At 38.8% G+C, this 20,109-nt stretch overlaps 1 protein-coding gene across 2 annotated transcripts in view; it reads left to right on the forward strand.

The window, feature by feature from the left end:
* The first annotated feature begins 979 nt into the window (after window positions 1–979).
* spryd3 (SPRY domain containing 3) overlaps window positions 980–20,109 on the forward strand; it is a 295,363-nt gene continuing 276,233 nt past the window's right edge. For both annotated transcript variants that reach the window (XM_069906732.1, XM_069906733.1), the window contains exons 1-3: window positions 980–1,073; window positions 12,811–12,955; window positions 18,809–18,881. In XM_069906732.1, the coding sequence (XP_069762833.1) occupies window positions 12,828–12,955; window positions 18,809–18,881 (201 nt within the window). In that variant the 5' untranslated portion in view covers window positions 980–1,073; window positions 12,811–12,827. The remainder of the gene's footprint in view (window positions 1,074–12,810; window positions 12,956–18,808; window positions 18,882–20,109) is intronic.

The raw sequence follows: 20,109 nt of genomic DNA on the forward strand, positions 1-20,109 counted from the left end.
CGATCTTGGGAAAAGATTACAGAGTTGTTAACTTGGCCAACGCCATCACAGGCACCAGACTTCACTCCATCAAGGATATCTGCAAGAGGCGGTATGTTATGAAAGCAGCCTCTATCCTCAAGACCTCCCCCCACCACCCTCTTCACTCTGCTCCCATCGGGAAGGAGGTCCAGGAGCCTGAAAACGAGCACCCAGCTCGTCCCCTCTGCCAACAGATTCCTGAATAATCAATGAACCACTGACAGTGCCTCACTTTCCTTTCTTTTTCAGCTATTTTTTTTTTAATGTAATTTCTAGCAATATTTGCATAGTGATACTGTCGCAAAACAACGAATTTCGTGACATGTTCATGACAATAAATTCTGATGCTGAGATGGGATATCAAGGTTATCAATCATTCAGGCATTTTATGTCCCTTTCACTGATCCACTATCATTGGAGAGGAGTAAAACACAGGGATTGAAGCAAAACATAATGCTGTTTAAAGGACACTGTGTGACCTGCTGAGTTTCTCCAGCATCGTGTTTTGACTTCAACCACAGTTTCTGCAGACTTTCCTGTTTTACTCCTCTCAGATTGTAGAGGGATGGATAAAGTAAAAGAGAAGAGTGTGGAGAAAGTAACAGCAAAAGTTTAAAAAAAGGTCAAAGATGTCCAGATTTTAAAAGCACTATTTTCTGTAGCGTTGTGTTTTTATCGCTATCATTCGAGGTTGTCAACTCACAATGATTGCCAGTCAGTTCCTGCATGCCCGGACTGCCCCGCCATGACACCTCCTCACTGTCCCCACAGCCCGAAGTGATGACGTAGAAACCCACGGCCGCAAGCTGCTCCGAGGCGCTGAGCCCGACCTCCCGCCCTCCCCACGGACCTTCCCTCATTGGCTACATGGCTGTCACTCAGTGCCCCGGAGCCGACTCTAGTTGGCTGAAGTCGATGCTCGTCAAAGCCCTGCGCCCGGGTTTCCGCTTCCCAGTGAAGTTTCGGCTCGAAGTGCGTCATCTTAGTTACTGGGGTTAGAGAAAGGGTGTTTTTGCCGGCAGCTTTAAAGGGAATTTGTACAGAAAGCCCAGGTAGGGTGCTTGTTGTCTGACTGCGGGGGGAAGCGTGTGTGCATGATGAGGCTCTCCACGTTTTTAGCGAGGGCAGTGGGGGAAGAACTACAAAGTGTGAAGCCGGTCATCATTCCCAACGTCGCGCCCCCCCGCCCTCCCCCGAACTGGTGACAGGCCGTGGGAAAACAGGAGGACAGGTCTCTGGTGAGGGGGAAGAGGATTACTCTCACTCATAGCAATGAGGGCTGACGCCTTCCAAGGAAGTACACACTCTCTGCCCCTCTAGTCTAATGATTGCATCCAACTTGACAATTCCCTCTTTTTATTTTGCACCCCCTTGAGACCCAATAAGCGTCCCAGGTCAATCACAGTCCCGGATTTGACGCAACGTGAACAGATCTGTACCTGCAGATCTCATTTGGAACCATGGGCTCAGCCAGTGGCTAGTTGCATTCCCTCCTCCCCCAGCATGTGGCTTTTCTGACTTTGAGACAGCTGGATCAATAATATATTGGACCAGTTGCTGCTGACAAGGCAGTTTTGTTTATAGATTTATCGTTTGAGATAATTGACTGGAGCCTGAAAGTACCCGAGGCAGTCACACTCATAATGACTAGTCAGCTTTTACAGAGATTGAAAGAAAGTATTTATAACTTGATGGTAATAATTCCAGACTGAATTAATTTGTGGCACACGTCATGAATCAGAAGGTTAAGCTGAGCCCTATTAATTAGAGTATGATATTCAGTCCTAAGGAAGTGCTGCATTGTTGGAGATGTAACAGTTGAAGCAATGTCTTGCTCCAATTGATTGTGCCCTGGTGAGGTCACACTACCTATTGCATCTTGTCTCCTCGTTTAGGATGTACTTGCAATGAAGAGAGTACAATAAAGGTTTCATAAAGGATGGGCTGGCGAGCAATGAAATAGGCTGAGCCCATGAGGGATATGGGATCAATACAAGAAAGTGATGCTGGGATTGAGGATCAGCCATAATCTTACTAAATTGTGGAGCAATTTAGCCCCATGAGGGGCTGAATGGCCTACTTCTATTTCTGATGTTCTTAAATTGTGGCGTTGTCTTGCTGTGGTTTAGAAATGTGGAAAATGCCAGGGTTTTGATGCAGATGAATGGGGAGATCTTGTCCAACAATTGTGTTTGGCTAATACCATTCATGAAGCAACCCTGTATCTCCAATAGAGGTGTGGCCACAAACAAATGGCTATGACATCAAAGGGAGATTAGTGCAGTGTCTTAAAATGGTACACAAATGATGCAGAAATAATATTTATATGCACGAGGATGAACTGGATAACTATAGACCAGTTAGTCTGATGGTACTTCTAGGGAACTGGAGACCCTGCCTTTGATGGGCACTTGTAGCTCTTGTGCCTTGTCCAGCTGAATCTTTAGTCAGCATTTCCCCTCAGGATATTGATGGTTTTGGGAGGGGGCGGGTGGTGTTGGTAATGGATTGGTGGTAAGGCTCTCTCCTTTGGGCTTGGTCATTGTCTGGCACTTGTGCTAGAATGTTGCTGAGGTGTTGGCACATGCAAAGATGGGCTTCTTCATTCATTGAAGAATTGTGAATGGATTTGAACGTTGCAATCAGTGAACAACACCACTTCTGCAATTGATCTGTAGGCCTTGTTCACTGCCCTGAGAAACATCTAGGGTTGTGATGGTTGACCTCTAATGCTCACATCTTTCTTCCATGGTACAAGTGTGACTCCAACCACTGGAATATTTTCTGTTTGCCCTTGACTTTAGTCCTCATCGAGGGGTCAGCAGTGGAAAGAGTTAAGAACTTCAAAATTCCTGGGTGTCAACATCTCTGAGGATCTTTTCTGGAGCCTCAATGTCGATGGAATTATGAAGAAGGCTTACCAGAAGGAAGTCACGTGATGGAGTAGTGGCCGGACGGTGAACTCCAGCCCTTTCCAGAAAAGTCGAAAAAAATAAAGGAAAACACAAAGGCACAAAAATAAAAATTAAAGTAAAGTGAGTATAAAGGTGGAAAGAAGATGGCGACGAAAAAAGAAAAATCGAAACCAACGGTAAGAAGAGAGGAAGAGAAGACAACGGAAGAAGAAGGAGAAGGCCTTACCTGTTCGAAGAGGCCCGCGGTGGAGAGAAAAACCCGTTCCCTCAGGTCGGTAGAAAGTGGACTACAAAAATGGCTCGCTGAGCTGAGTAAAAGTGCACAACCGCGCCTGCAGAAAAACACACCGACGGGAGGGGTGACCTGCTGGGGAGTCGATCTCCACAGCCGGCAATGACAGCTGCAGAACAGCAGCAACAAGAGGAGAACATAGAAGACAACAAAAACAAGAAAGAAGAGAAAAGGACAACAAAGAAACAACAGATGGCCAACCCAGAGGAAGAGGAAGAGTACAGTGAAATAGAAGAAGAAGGGAAAGGCAAGATAAAGGATATACTTTCTCTTATTAAAGAATACATGGATTCATTTAAAGAATGGCAAGCACAAGAATTTAGTGATTTAAGAAGAAGAATAAACAGTACAGAAGAGAAAGTGAATAAAATAGATATGACTTTATCAGAAATGGGAAAAAGAATGGACAAGGTGGAAGAACGAGAAGCAGCAGTAGAAATGGAGGTAGAGGACTTAAAAAAGAAATTAGAGGAATCTAATAAAAAAGTTAAAGAGACACAAGAGCTGTTAGCTCAGAAAATAGATATAATGGAAAATTATAACAGAAGAAATAACATAAAGATAGTGGGCCTTAAGGAAAATGAAGAAGGCAAGAATATGAGAGAGTTTATAAAAGATTGGATCCCCAGGATCTTAGGATGTCCAGAACTACAGCAAGAAATGGAAATAGAAAGGGCACATAGAGCATTGGCCTTTAAACCACAACCACAACAAAAGCCAAGATCTATTTTAGTAAAATTCCTAAGATATACTACAAGAGAAAAGGTACTGGAGAAAACAATGGAGAAAGTAAGAGAGGACAACAAGCCACTGGAGTACAAAGGGCAAAAAAATTTTATTTATCCAGATATAAGTTTTGAACTCCTGAAGAAGAGAAAGGAGTTCAATACAGCAAAGGCGATTTTATGGAAGAAAGGGTATAAATTTATACTAAAGCATCCAGCGGTATTGAAAATATTTATTCCAGGACAGCAAAACAGACTATTCTCGGATCCAGAGGAAGCACGAAAATTTGCAGAACAATTACAAAATAGACTGAGAGATGAAGACGTGTAACGAGAGTACAAAAGACAGCGAACTAAAAAGACACAAAAGTTTTGAACTCCTGAAGAAGAGGAAGGAGTTCAATACAGCGAAAACGATCTTATGGAAAAAGACTATTCTCGGATCCAGAGGAAGCAAGGAAATTTGCAGAACAACTACAAAACAAGCAGAGAGATGAAGACATGTAATAAGAGTAAAAATGACCACGATCTATATGTATGTGGGTAAAGAGGTATATGTGTGTATATATATATATATATATATAGTGTGCATACATGAATGTATCCATATTTAGAGGAAAATATATAGAGTATAGACAAGAATTAATAAGGGAAGGAAATGGAATAGAGGGAATAAGGAGGGAATTAAAAGAGTGACCTTTGTTACATATGAAAATTGAAATCTTTTCTGGGGGTGGCTGGGTGGGGAGGAGTTACGGTCACTGCAAAATCAGCTGACGCTTGCGAGTGAATTCGCAAATCCAAATGGAGAGGGGAGATGTGGTTGTCCGACAAGGGATAAAGGACAACTCAGGAGGGGAAGGGGAGATTGGGGCTAAAGAAGTTTTAAATAGGAGAATAAGGAAAATGTTTGATGTTTTAGGAATGTTGTCTTATAAAGTGTTCAAAACAAGAAAGCAGAAATGGATAAGAAGGAAAGGTAATGATGGAGAAATGGAAAGGGAAGATAAACAAAGTATAAAATGGCTACGTTGAACTATATGACTTTAAATATTAACGGAATACATAACCAAATTAAAAGGAAGAAACTGCTAAATTTACTGAAAAAATAAAAAATTGATAGAGCATTTGTGCAAGAAACACATTTAACTGAATTGGAGCACAAGAAATTAAAGAGAGATTGGGTAGGACACGTAACAGCAGCATCGTATAATTCAAAAGCAAGAGGAGTAGCTATATTAATTAGTAAAAATGTGCCATTTAAAATAGAAGAGGAAATAATAGATCCAGCAGGGAGATATGTAATGATAAAATGTCAGATATATTCGGAGTTTTGGAATCTACTCAATGTATATTCACCTAACGAAGAAGATCAAAAGTTTATGCAAGATATCTTTTTGAAGATAGCAGATACGCAAGGGAACATATTAATAGGAGGGGATTTCAACCTGAATTTGGATTCAAATATGGACAAAACTGGGAAAAAAATTAACAGAAAGAACAAAGTAACCAAATTTATAATTAAATCGATGGAAGAAATGCAACTTTTGGATATATGGAGGAAACAACACCCAAATGAAAAGGAATATTCATATTACTCGGCTAGACATAAAACATACTCAAGAATAGACCTATTTTTGTTATCAGCCCGTATGCAAGATAGAGTAAGAAAAACAGAATATAAAGCTAGAATACTATCGGACCATTCACCCTTAATATTGACAGTAAAGTTAGAGGACATCTCTCCAAGAATGTATAGATGGAGATTAAACCCCATGTTACTTAAAAGGCAGGATTTTAGAGAATTTATTGAAAGACAAATTAAAATGTATTTTGAAATAAATACGAAATCAGTGAAAGATAAGTTTATACTATGGGATGCAATGAAAGCATTCATTAGAGGGCAAATAATAAGTTATGTAACCAAGATGAAAAAGGACTATAATCAGGAAACAGAGCAGTTGGAAAGGGAAATAGTAAATATAGAAAAACAATTAGCAATGAAGGAAGATACAACTAAAAGAAGAGAATTGGCAGATAAAAAAATAAAATATGAAACACTACAAACATATAAGGTGGAGAAGAATATAATGAAGACAAAACAGAAATATTATGAACTAGGTGAAAAAACGCACAAAATCCTAGCATGGCAGCTTAAGACAGAACAAGCTAAGAAAATGGTATTGGCATCAAGGAAAAAAGACAAACAAATTACATATAATCCAAAAGAGATCAAGGAAAACTTTAGAGAATTCTATGAACAATTATACCGAACTGAAAACGAAGGGAAAGAAGGGAAAATAGATGAATTTCTAACTAAAATTGAATTACCAAAACTACAAATAGAGGAACAAAATAAATTAACAGAGCCATTTGGAATAGTAGAAATACAAGAGATAATAAAAAAAATTACCAAATAATAAGACACCAGGAGAGGATGGATTCCCAATAGAATTCTATAAAACATTTAAAGATTTATTAATTCCGCCCCTCCTGGAAGTAATTAACCAGATTGATAAAACACACAGCTTACCAGATTCATGTAAAACAGCAATAATTACAGTAATACTAAAGCAAGGGAAAGATCCACTCACACCAGCATCATATAGACCAATATCTTTACTTAACACAGATTATAAGATAACAGCTAAACTATTAGCAAACAGATTAGCAGAGTATGTACCGAAAATGGTAAATCTAGACCAAACTGGATTTATCAAAAAAAGACGCACAACAGACAATATTTGTAAATTTATTAACTTAATTCATGCAGTAGAAGGGAATAAAGCGCCAACAGTAGCAGTTGCTTTAGACGCAGAGAAGGCCTTTGACAGAGTAGAATGGAATTATTTGTTCAAAGTATTGCAAAAATTCAGTTTACCGGAGAAGTATATTAATTGGATTAAAGCATTATATAAGGGACCATTGGCGAAAGTGACAGTAAATGGACATGTATCAAAGCAATTTAACTTAAGCAGGTCAACACGGCAGGGATGCCCACTATCACCTTTATTGTTCGCGTTAGCTATAGAACCACTAGCAGAATTGATAAGAACAGAAAATAATATAAAAGGGATAAAAATAAAAGACAAGGAATATAAAATCAGTTTATTTGCGGATGATGTTATAGTATACTTAACAGAACCAGAACTATCAATAAAAGAAATTGAAGGAATATGGAGAAGTGTCAGGTTACAAGATCAATGTAAATAAAAGTGAAGCAATGCCTATGAATAATGCGGATTTCTCAAAATTTAAAAAGGAATCACCATTTAGATGGCAAATGCAAGCAATAAGATACCTAGGTGTACAAATAAATAAAAATCTCGGCCAACTATATAAACTCAATTATTATCCACTAATGAAAAAATTACAGGACGATTTAGAGCATTGGAAAGATTTACCACTAACACTAATAGGAAGGATAAACTGTATTAAAATGAACATTTTTCCAAGGATATTATACCTATTTCAGGCATTGCCAATACAACTGACAGAGAAATTCTTCAAGGAGTTAAAGAAAATAATAAGGAAATTTTTATGGAAAGGGGGGAAACCGAGGATAGCACTAGATAAATTAACAGAATGGTATAAACAAGGAGGCTTACAACTGCCAAACTTTAAAAATTATTATAGAGCCGCACAATTAAGATACCTATCAGATTTTTATCAAACAAGGGAAAAGCCAGATTGGACCAGATTAGAATTAGATAAAATAGGGGAAAAGATACCTGAACACATATTATATAAATGGGATGAAAAATTGGTACAACATAGAAGTTCTCCAGTATTACATCATCTACTCAATATTTGGAAGAAGATTCATGTAGAAAGAAATAAAACAAATTATCAATTACCAAAACTAATATTGACGCAAAACAAGTTACTCCCTTTTACAATAGATAACGTTTCCTTTAGAGAATGGGAGAAAAAAGGGATTAAAAGAATAGAAAATTGTTTTTCAGGAAATGGATTATTATCCTTTGAACAAATGAAAGATAAATACAATATAACTCAAGATACAGCGCTGGCATATTACCAATTGAGATACTACTTGAAGGACAAATTAGGAAGCAGTCTGAGTTTGCCAGAGGGAAGTAACTTTGAATATGTGATTACAGATACAATGATAATCAAAAGATTTATAACAAATATGTATATTAAACTGCAAGAAAAGGAGAATGAGGAAACAAATGGTAAACCTAAACAAAAATGGGAACAAGATTTAAATATAAAGATAAAAAAGGAAACATGGGAGAAGTTATGTTCTGGAACGATGAGAAATACAATAAATACGAGGTTACGTATGATACAATATAACTGGATACACAGGCTATACATTACACCTCAAAAGTTAAATAAATGGGACCCAACAGTATCTGATAGATGTTTTCGATGTAAAAGAGAAATGGGAACAACAATTCATGCAATCTGGACATGTGAGAAAATAGAAAAATTTTGGGAAGATCTAAATCAAATATTAAATAAAATAACAGAAAACAATATACCAAAGAATCCAGAGATCTTCCTCCTAAGTAACATAAAAAAACAAAGAATTTGGAATTGATTTGGAAGATGCACAAAAAAGATTTGTTAAGATAGCTCTAGCCGTAGCAAAAAAATGTATTATGTCAACCTGGAAATTGGAAGATAATTTGAAAATACAACAATGGTATATAGAAATGAATAAATGTATTCCATTAGAAAAAATAACATATAGTTTAAGAAATAATATTGAAATATTTGAACAAATATGGGAGCCTTACATGAAACACAATAACGAAAACCTACCGGGGACATTCACTACCTAAAATAACGGTAGGAGAAGGAAATGAAAAGAATGGACTCAGTGGAATTTCTTGTGTATTTTTATTGAATGACAACATTGTTTGACTGGTATAATGTATCCTAGATTTTGTACTTTAAATGGACGGGAGGGGGGGAGGTAGGGAGGGTGGGATGGGAGGAGGTGGGGGGGGAGAAAATGGCACTGTATATGTGTGAAAAGGAAAAAGTGTGTATCATGGCTCATGTGATTTATGGTGTGAAAAATAAAAAATTTAAAAAAAAAAAGAAGGCTTACCAGCATCTATACTTTGTGAGGCATTTGAGGAGATTCACTATATCACCGAAGGGTTTTGAAAACATCTACAGGTGTTCCATGGAGAGCTTTCTGGCTGACTACATCACTGACTGGTACGGAGGGGCCAATGCTCAGAACAAGAAAAAACTCCAGAGGGTTGTTAACTTAGCCTGAGAAATCACGGGCACCAGCCTTCACTCCATCGAGGACATTTACAAGAGGTGGTGTCTCAAGAAACCAGCCCCTATCCTCAAGGACCCCCACCATGCCCAATTCACTCTGCTACCATCGGGGAAAGGGTACAGGAGCCTGAAGTCGAGCACCCAGCAGGATAAGGACAGCTTCTTCTCTGCTGCCATCGGATTCCTGAAGGAACAATGAACCATAGACTGTAATCGGTGAACTGTGCACCAAATGAAAAAAACCACACGGAAGCTGTGAGTGAGCTGAACCAACCAACTCACTTTACTGGAACTCTCCGAGAGTTTATCAGCATGACCTACATGATCCTTTGTGCCCCCCTCACCACCAGGACCATTGTGACGTTAGCAACAGTGAGCCTGCACCTCTGTGACCCAGTTTGCATGCAGATCAGTGCCTTTGACTTTTTTTTCATTTTTCTGCACTTTTTAAATTTATTTTGTAAGGTGGTTTTATAGACTATTTGCACTGTGATACTGCTGGAAAACGATGAATTTCGTGACACGTTCATGACAGTAAATTCTGATTCTGCTGTGATATCAAGGATAGTTGCTCCCACCATTTGATGAGGCCTTTTAGGTCTGGAGCCAAGTGGCCTTGGTGAATTCCAAAGTCTGCATTAGTGTCCATGCTGCTTGATTGTACAGCTAATGACACCTTCTCGGTTTGAGAATAGACTGTTGTGTCAGTAATTAGCTGGGTTAGATTTGCCAGATTTTATGAACTGAACATATTCAGACAATTTCCCACGTTATTGGGTGGATACCACTGTACGAGAGCAGTTTAGCTGGAGGTTCAAGTAGAACAGCAAAGATATTGTCCAATCTTGTAGTCTTTGCAGTATCCAGTGCTCCCTACCAATTTGTGGTATTATGCTGAGTAAATCAAGTTGGCTGAGACTGTCTTCTATGATGGTGGGATCTTGAGGGAGAACAGATGGAGTGTCCACTCCACACTTCTGGCTGAATATGGTTATGACTACATCAGCTTTTTCTCTAATGTTCACCAGCTAGCCCAACCATTGTTGAGGTTGGGAGTGTTCTTGTCGCCACCTCCTTGCTTTAGTGTATAATTAGCCATTGCCATTCTTTACAAGATGTGGTAGGACTACAGATGTTCAAACTAACATATTTCTTGCACCTTCTGCTCTCATGCCCTCTTGTCCTGGACTCCTACAAGATTTCAGTACCAAATGCATATTCCTTTCCCCTCTCCTTTCAGTAAACCTTTCTGATCTGCTCTTCTGTTCTCATTGATCTCTTCCCCATCTTTCCATGCAACTGATGGAGATGCAGCATTTGTCTTTTCATTTCTTCTTTTCCCTCTACTCAGGATCCAAATAGTCCTTCTACTAAGGGATACAGTGATTCACTGTACTTCCAATTTGTTCTATTGTGTTCACTGAGTGGTTGTATCTGCATTGGGCAAATTAAACATAGATTGGGTAGTTGGTTTTACAGAGCACCTACATTCAGACCAGAGGAGTGATGTTGATCTTCCTGTTGCCTGTCACTTGAATTCAGCATCCCACTCTCACTCTGACCTTTGTGGTCACCTGCAAGCTTTTTTTAAAAATATTTTTAAAATTTTTCACACTATGAACCATATCAACCAAAATATGTACAAATGTTTCTCATTAAATTTACACAGTGGTCTTTTCTCCCTTTTTTCTCCCCTCTACCAATCCTGCAAGCTTGAGGAACAACACTATCTTCCACATGGGTATGTTGTAACCTTCCAAACTCAGTGTCAAATTCTAAGACTTTTTATAACTACCTTTCTTACTGTCTGCATCAGAACTAGCCATTTCTGCCTGCCATAGTTTTTTTTTCTTTATTTTTGTTTGTATAATTTGGTCAAATCGATATGACCTGCATCCTTGTTTCTTAATAATAAATTACACAGACAAAATCTAACAGCTACTCTTAACTTCTCCCATCACCCAATTTGGTCTCGCCTTTCAGAGATATTTCTTGTGTTCCATCTATCCCTCCCCAACTTTTCCCTGAAAACGAACTTGTTTTTCTCTTTCCCAGTTCTGACAGAGTCCTAGACATGCCCTCTTATCTGCTGAGTGTTGCCAGCAGTTTCCATTTCACTCTCATCCATCAGTTGTGAGATTCCACAGCTCTATCTGTTGCATGCCGCAAGGGCTACGGGAACAAGGACTGAAGTGGTGTGGCATTAGCATTTCAAAAAGAACGTAAAAGACTACAGGGAAATGCAGTGAGTGTGAAACAGAATCTGAATTTATTGTCATGAACATGTCATGAAATTAATTTCTTGTTTTGCGGCAGCGTCACTGCAAACATTTCTATAAACCACATTTCAAAATAAATAAAAATAGTGCAAAGAAAAGTCAAAAGAAGGCAGTGTCTGTGCATAATTGTTTATTCAGGAATCTGATGGCGGAGGGGAAGAAGCTGTCCTTGTGCTGCTGAGTGTTTGTCTTCAGGCTCCTGGACCTTTTCTCCGATGTGAAGAAGAGTCCTTGAGAATAGAGGCTGCTTTCTTAAGACACCGCCTCTTGTAGATGACCTTGATGGAGTGAGGCCTGTGATGTTGCAGGCTGAATTAATAACCCTCTGTCGTTATTTTCCTGTCCTGTGCATTGGCATCTTCTTACCAGACAGTGATGCAATCAGCCAGAATGCTCTCCACAGGAAACCTGTAGAAATTTTCAAGAGAATTTGGTGACTAACATAATCTCCTCAAACTCCTCACAAAGTATAGTTACTGGCGAGACTTCTTCATGATTGCATCAACATGGAGGCCCCAGGACAGATCCTCAGATGTTAACACCCAGGAATTTGAAGTTCTTGATCCTCTCCACTGCTGATCCTCAATGAGGACTGGTTCGTGTTCTTCTGACTTCTGAAGTCGTTGAGTGCAATGTTGTTGTGACACCACTCAGAGCTGATCTGTCTCCCTCCTCTACGTTTCCTCATTGCCATCTGTGATTTTGCTGACGACCATGGTGTCATCTGCAAATTTGTGGACGGGAATTGAATTGTGCCTGTCCGTGCAGTCATGGATGTATAGTGATTAGAGCAGGTAAAGCAGCTTTGTTTTTGAGATATTAGTGTGTGATGTTTTTGTGTCCACACTTTAGTGAATTTACTCATTTGTTTTCTTGGTTGTGTAGGATACAGTTTTGGTCCCTCCTGTTTTTACATAATACAAAGCAATATTGTAGTATGTTATTCTTGGAGAAGTTAAAGGTTTTGTACTAAATAATTCTCAAATAAATATTCTGATCCACAATTCAGTTCCAGATTGATGATTGTTTCCCGTGCCCTGGAAGGTTGAGATGCAATGATCTCAGCCAAGGGATAATATATTTTATATTTATAGATTGATGAATATATCCAATTAAATGATCTGCCATATCAATGAAGCTCATTTCAACTGAGGTTGGATTCAAAATCCAACTGTCAGCTTCCAGGCTGATATTTTGGCTTAGGCTTGCTTGGAACTTGGCCCAAGTTTGAGTTCCAATTCAAGGCAGCTCAGTTAGTTAGATATAAAAGACTGCAGTTTGAAATTGCCACTGTATGTTTTAATGCTCTGTAGAATCAGTAACACGGGAAATGGAAGACTTCAACTTGCACTACAGATTCCTAAATTGGAGGAGAAGAATAAGGGAAATAAGAGAAGTGCGAGCAGTACGTCATCAAGAGAGATACAAGCGAATCCTGGTTGATGGAGACATACTGAGGTAATATTTCTGTGGAACTGCTTCAGAGATCTGTTCAAATGTATACGTGACAGTAAAAAAGATGCAATAATCTGTGCAAAAAAGACAGTCCAAATATTGAAATGCTGCTACAAATTTGCTTTCATATCTGTGGACATTGTTAGAGTAGGGGAAATGCACTTTTTTTAAATTTTGAAAGTGGATGTAAAGCATATTTTTCTGTTTCATCATCCCTTCTTGCAAGCACTGCTTTATTTTGGTATTCTGCCACAGTTGGCTGTTCTCGGTACCAGGATTAAGTGGCTGTGCAGCGTACTTCCAAGCTGTTTTACTGTGAAGAGCTATGAAAGACTCTGAAAGACTGAAGAAGAGGAAGAATGAGGGGTAGATTATAAATTAATAAGGAGAATCACAAAAGTAATAAAACTTTAGATTCCCACCAGAGCTACTGATAAGTTGTCTCAGGGTCAAATAGATTAGATTTAAAAGTGTGGCTCTGACAAGAGTTTTGTTTCAAGGGTACTGAAACAAGTACTGAGGAAAGGGGAAGGAGGGGTGCTGATCTCTTGAGTCGAGCTTCACTTGTTTAGGTTGGGACCAGTTCTCTTGCAAAATGAATGACTAAGGTTGTAAATTGGAGAGGGTGGGGTGGATCGTTGGGGGTGAGGTTTAGAAAGTTAAAGTAATGTAGTTAAGTGAAATGGGACATTACAAACAGTTTGTGAAAGAAAGTTCTAAAGTGTATCATGGGAATGGTTTCATTGCAACTAGGGTAAAACTGCAGAAAAATTATTAATCAGAATTGACAAGGTATGTGAATTAACAGACATTCAAATAAATGAGTTTGAGCTCATCACCATTATAGGGTGTGGTTGCAAACTGATTATGGCTGGGAACAATGGGGGTGTTTCTACTGAGCCGGGAAAAGCGCGGTGATGCGAGGTGAAGCGCGGTGATGCGTGGTGACACCTCGAATTTGGCCTCACTGTAAACACATCCGGTTGTGGCCAATGTGCGGCGATTCGAGGTGCTCCAGCGTCCTACTTTTGAGGTGGTCGATGCGAGGGACAACCTCGCAGTGGAAACACCGCAGGTGACTCACCGGAAGTCACGATTTTTCACCCGCGGTTTTCAATTGCTCATCGGACTTCCTGGTCACCTCGCATCGCCCTGCATCACCTCGCATTCCTCGCATCACCCTGCATCACCGCGTATTCATCGCTCGGTAGAAACAGTTCTGGTAGTCCTAAAATGCGCGGTGATGCGAGGGACAAAAAATCGCGGTGATGCGGGGTGATGCGAGGTGTCCTTAGTATAAACACACACAATGTTTCAGAGTACTTGACATTTCTCAAAGATGGATGGAATGGGAAGAGATGGGGTAGCTTTGTTAATAAAGGATGATTGTGCAGTAATGAGAAAGCATCTTGATAGCTTGGGAAGTAGAAACCGTTTGGGTGAAGATGAGATGTATTGAACAGAAAACACTGGCAGGATTAGCTCATCAGCTGTCATCAGTACCTGTACTATTGGGCCGAGTAACAATTGAGAAATAAAGGTCTTCTACAAAAAAAATCAGTAATTATCAGTGAATTTAAACATCAATTTGGCGAGGGAAATGAAATTAGTCTAAATTAAGAATTAATTTATGGCATGCATTTGGGATGGTTTCCTGCTGAATAATATGGGGTAGTTTTGCTTCAGTCATGTGCACTGAGACTAGACTAATTAGTAATCTCAGACTGAAAGAATCTCTGTTTGTATGATAATTTAGAACAAATTTAGAACCCAAAGTAAAGGTAGTTGTATTGGTATGAGAATGAAGGTAGATTGGGAAATTTAAAGTATGGTAGTAAAATGGTGGAGGGAGACAGTCTAAGGAATAATTCTTAATTTTCAGTGAATTTGTATTCCTTAGGGAAGCAAGGACTCTACCAGAAAGTTGTCTGTGGATGTTGAAAATTAAAGTATTAGATTGAAATGAATGACTTGTCATGTCATGGACTAGCGGTAGGCCTGAGACTTGGAAGAATTTTAAAAGCCAACAAAAGATGACCAAAAATTGATAGAAAAATTATGAGGTCACTCACAAGAAATACAAAAATAGATTGGAAGAGCTTCTCCAAGTAAGTAAACAGTCCCAAAATTAAATATCTGTCCCTTGGAAATTAAGACACAAATTAATACTGGGAAATAAAGATGGGCGAGAGAAGAATTAAGCAGAGTGAATGTGCTTGTATGAAAGGCATACATCGGGAAGATTTTAAAAAGCCCATTTAAAATGGTCTCAGTTCAAAGGTTGAAGTGCAAGATAAAAATATTTTGAGGGTAATATACTCACATGTACTTGTGCATTTCTTGAATACACAGATTCAAAATAGCCTGTTTACTGGTTGGTCCGCAACATGTAGTTCCAGGAAACTGTTTTAAAAGCATTCCACAAATTTGTCCTCAGGACTACCTTTATTAATTGAGAGAAAACAAAGTAGGATTAAATACATCATTGTCATGTTGGCAAGCTGTAACTACCAGGGTTTGTCAGGGATCACTATATTAATGACTTGGATGAAGGGAACCAAGTGTAATTGTATTCAAGATTTCTGCTGCTACAAAGGTGGGCAGGAAAGTGAGTTGTGAGGAGAATACAGAATCATCTGAGGGATATGGAATGAGCAAAATTATGACAGATGGAGCGTAATTAAGGAAATGTATTTTCCCAATTTAGTAGGGCATATTGGAAAAGCATATTGGAAAAGCAGTGGTGTGTAGTTGTTAAATGTTAATGATCACAGAAAGCAGCATGTCGTCAAGCAAGAAACACTAAAATTAGCGTGCAAAGTACAGCAAATAATTAGGAAGCCAAATTAAATCTAGACCTAATGGAGTCTTTCTGCAAATATGCAAGGTGAGACCACATCTGGAATACTGAGTATATTTGTCAGTATTTAATTAAATGGTTTCTGTGGAGGTGATACAACCAAGATTTCTAGGCTGAATGCATTGTCCCTTTGAGGAAGGATTGATCAGAAAACTCCTGTGTACTCTGGAATTTAGAAGAATGAGGAGGATCTCGGTAAACTATGTAAGATCCTGAAAGGGGTTGTCCAAGTTCTCAACCTTTATTCGGCTATTCCCCCCGCCCTTTGAAGCAGTCAAGGTTTGGTTTCTTCCATACTTCTCTCCTGCTGACTGCATAAAAAGCATTTTAAAAAATTCTGTTATGCAAGGTGAAAAGAAAACTAGGCTTTTACATAAATGTGCTGTGGCCCCTGGGGTGCGACCTGTTGAGAATGGTTGGACTAGAATATGGACCATAGTCTCAGGATAAGTAGTCGGCCATTTAAGGTTGAGATGAGGGTGGGTTTTCTTTTGAGGCTTGTGAATTTTTTTTTTGAATTCTCTACCCAGATAACTGTTTTCAATTATTCAGTATACAGTAAAATCCCCGGTATCTGGCACTGACGTGGATTGGAAGATGCCAGATAAGCGAGTTTTCTAGTTGCTTGAGACTTTATGTTGCGTGAATGGAGAACTAAAAGCAAGACGTGCCAATTTTAAACTTCTGTATTTTTTTTACCCATTTATTTTCTGCCAGTTACTTGAATTCCAGATTACAGGGATTTTACTGAACTTAACACTGAGATAGCTTGGATGTTTACTCCATCGTGCAGTATCTCTCAATCTGTACTATGTGGACTACTGGCATTGTGTGAATTTTCTCTGTAGTGATACACCAAAGGCAAGAATTACCCATTTAATAAGCAAGTAATAAACAAAATATGGTAAGATTTTTAAAAATGAAAATTCTCACAATTTCCTACCAAAGCAAGACAAAACAAAAGAAATCCAATTGTGGTCTGGGAAGGGACTTGAGGTTAGCATTCTTTCACCCCACTCCTGCCTCTAATGGTGATCCATGGGTTTGTTAGAGGTGGTACATAGTAAGTAAAGGAATACTTGAGATGATCTGTAGGTGAAGAAAAGTCTGTAGGGCATTCCCAGGTTCTGGAGTTGCGGCCAAAGATCAGATCTGCAATGATTCCTTGTAATGGTGGAGCAGTCTGAATGGGCTGTATTTCTCTCCTACTATTACTGTTTTATCTGATGACTCTCATGATTGAACCTGAAGGTTCAAAGACTTTCATCATGTTCTCATCAGCACTAAAGTAATCAAATCTCGTCAGTTGCCAGGGAATCTATAGCTTCTTCTGGTTTTGATTGTGGCCCATGACCCTCAACTAGACATGTTCAGAATAACAGCTCACCCTACTGTGATGATCTTTAAACTACCTGAGAGTAAGAAGTACTGAAGGTCCATTTATAATCCTGCTGTACCTGTGGAAATTCTGCAAGTTGGTGGGTGCTATAAATAAATTGATCCATCTGTAGTGACAGCTTGCCTTTAAAGACACTTGGAGGATTAAAGAATAGTGTTGTTGTCTATGACTTGTTCAAACAAATTCATATTAAAGTTAAGTTGAGCTTTCTAATGTTTATTAAATGATATTAAACATTGTTAAGATCATTATAAGTTGCTATATGTTATTACAAGCCATTAAAATGTTGTTAGACAGTCAGTAGAAGATTGTCAGAATGTTTTCTGATTCCTGCATTTCGTAGAACAAAAGAAACTAAACTGAGCTTCTTTATCTTTTGAACAAACCGTATCACCCTGGCTCAAAGGTGTTGCTAAGAGACAGCATAAAAATGTTAAACAAAACCATAAACCCACAAACAGACAACTTGTGAGCATGAAATACATTTGAACCCTTACACTGCATTTTCTCCTCGATGATTCCCAAACAATTGGAAATGAATGACTGTGGCAGTATGTTGTTATGGTATTTAGGATGTTGGTGTAACTGATAAAACGTTGTCAAAAATCAAAATTCCCAGTCCTATTAAGCAAGCAGACCTGTTTTATATAATTGAGCTAGCAGGGTGGAAGTACTTGATGACTATTTACTCCAAAGGGAATGTTTTCAATTTAAATTTAGCACGGTGAGAGACCCTTCCGGCTCAAGAGTCCGTCCTTTCCAATTACACCTAATTGACCTACAACCCTGGTATCTTTTTTTAAATTGTGGGAGGAAACCCACGTAGACACAGGGAGAATGTACAAACTCCTTACAGACGTTGCTGGATTCAAACCCCAATTGCTGGTGCTATAAGAGCATTGCATTAACTGCATTGCCTTGCGTGTTTTCTAAGACATAAATCGGTCACAGGCTTGTTCTAAAAGCAGTTGGCCTTTGTAGGAATGTGACTTTGAGGACACAGCCACTAATAACAGGGTTAAGTCAAAGAGTACTAATGGGCTGGGTTCTCGTCTCTTGATTGGTTAAGGAAATTCTCATCTCAGATCTGCATCCTTAGAATTGGATGATACAGATCACATGTCCCTTGACGAAGAACTCAGGCCTAAAACATTGGTATTACTGTATAACCTTCCCTCCTCTATGGACTCTGTGTGACCTGCTGACTTTCTCCAACAATTTGGTATATTAACTACAATCACAGCATCTACAGACTTTCTTGTTTCACTAGCATATAATTGTGCTTGAGTTGTAATCACTATTAATTGTGATTTGTAATTCATTCTGGAGTTCCATATATGGGTGACTTATTTGCCTGTGCTTCAATAAATTGGTGAACAAGTGAACTTGAATATTGAGGGTGACCAGCTCCCACAGTAGTGACTATTATAGTAAAGTTTGACAATGTGACCGTGGATATCTCTCAATTGAATAGCTGTACATTGTAGCGTTACACTGTAGACCGAGGTTGTGTTTCATTAGCTGTATCAAGTTCAAATAATTTCATTTAAAACAAATTCATGCAATGTTTGTAGATATTTTGTGATTTTTTTTTCAGTTACCATGGAAACTCTGAAGTTGGCTGTTATGTAGCCCCTCGTCCTTTGACAAAGGAGAATAATTATTTTGAGGTGTGTGAATTTAAATGAGCTGCATGTAGTGTTCAATGTCATGTAAAATTATTGAAGCTATTTTATCACCAGAGACAATATCATTTAATTTAAATAAATATTACTTGTGGTGGTGACTTATTGTACTCCTGTAATGCGTAATCACTATCTAAATGCATAACCAGTTGTTCGTATATTTCTGATGACTGAAAAAAACCATTAAATCTTTATGGCTTTAAGCAGATGGCTTAACTTGTGTGTGTACTGCTTGATCAAAACTAAATGTACAGAGTTAAAGATCCAGTATTGTGGAGAAAATTGCTTCAATCTTGAACTACAGTTGAATTAATAGGTTCCCTTTTATTAATTTTTTAATAAAGTAATTGTCAGTAAGTGGCATTTGGGATTTTACCAATGATATTCCGCAGGGTCAGTGTTGGGACCACTTCTTTTTGCGCTGTTAATAAATGATTTGGATTTTAAATGGGGAGAAAATTGAAAATACCCGGATGCAAAGGGACATGGGAGCCCTCGTGCAGGATAGCCTAAAAGTAAACTTGCAGGTTGAGTCGGAGGTGAAGAAGGCAAATGCAATGCAGGCACTCATTTCAAGAGGTAAAGAATATAAGCGCAGGGTTGTGATCGGTTATCATATCAGGAGCGTTTGACAACTCAGCCTGTATTTGTTGGAATTTAGGCAAATGAGGGAGATCCCCTTTGAAACATTTTGAATGTTGAAAGGCGTGGACAAAGTAGATGTAGAACGGTTGTTTTCCATGGTGACTTGGACAAGTCAGCACAACTTCATGATTGAAGGACATCCACTCAGAACAGAAATGTGGAGGAATTTCCTTAGCCAGACAGTGGTAAATCTGTGGAACTAATTGCCACAGGCGGTTGTGGAGGTCAGGTCATTGGGTTTATTTAAAGCAGAGACTGACAGGTTCTTATTTAGCCAGGGCATCAAAGGTGATGGAGAGAAGGGTGGGCAGTGGGGCTGGGTGGAGAAATGGATCAGCTCATGATTGAGTGGCGGGATAATCTCGATCGGCTGAATAACTTATTTCTGCACCTATGTCTTATGACGTGCACCAAGAGTAAATTAAGGCTGTCACCAATTTGTTTCTGTCCAAATGTGCAGTGAGTTTGAGATATATCTACAGATTTTGGATCATATCACAGAACAATATATAATCACATCAGTGAAGTATTTTAAGTATATTTTTTGTATTCAAAATTATTTTTGGAT

This window comes from Narcine bancroftii, chromosome 12 (assembly GCF_036971445.1).
Source record: "Narcine bancroftii isolate sNarBan1 chromosome 12, sNarBan1.hap1, whole genome shotgun sequence".
In the NCBI taxonomy this organism is placed as follows: domain Eukaryota; kingdom Metazoa; phylum Chordata; class Chondrichthyes; order Torpediniformes; family Narcinidae; genus Narcine; species Narcine bancroftii.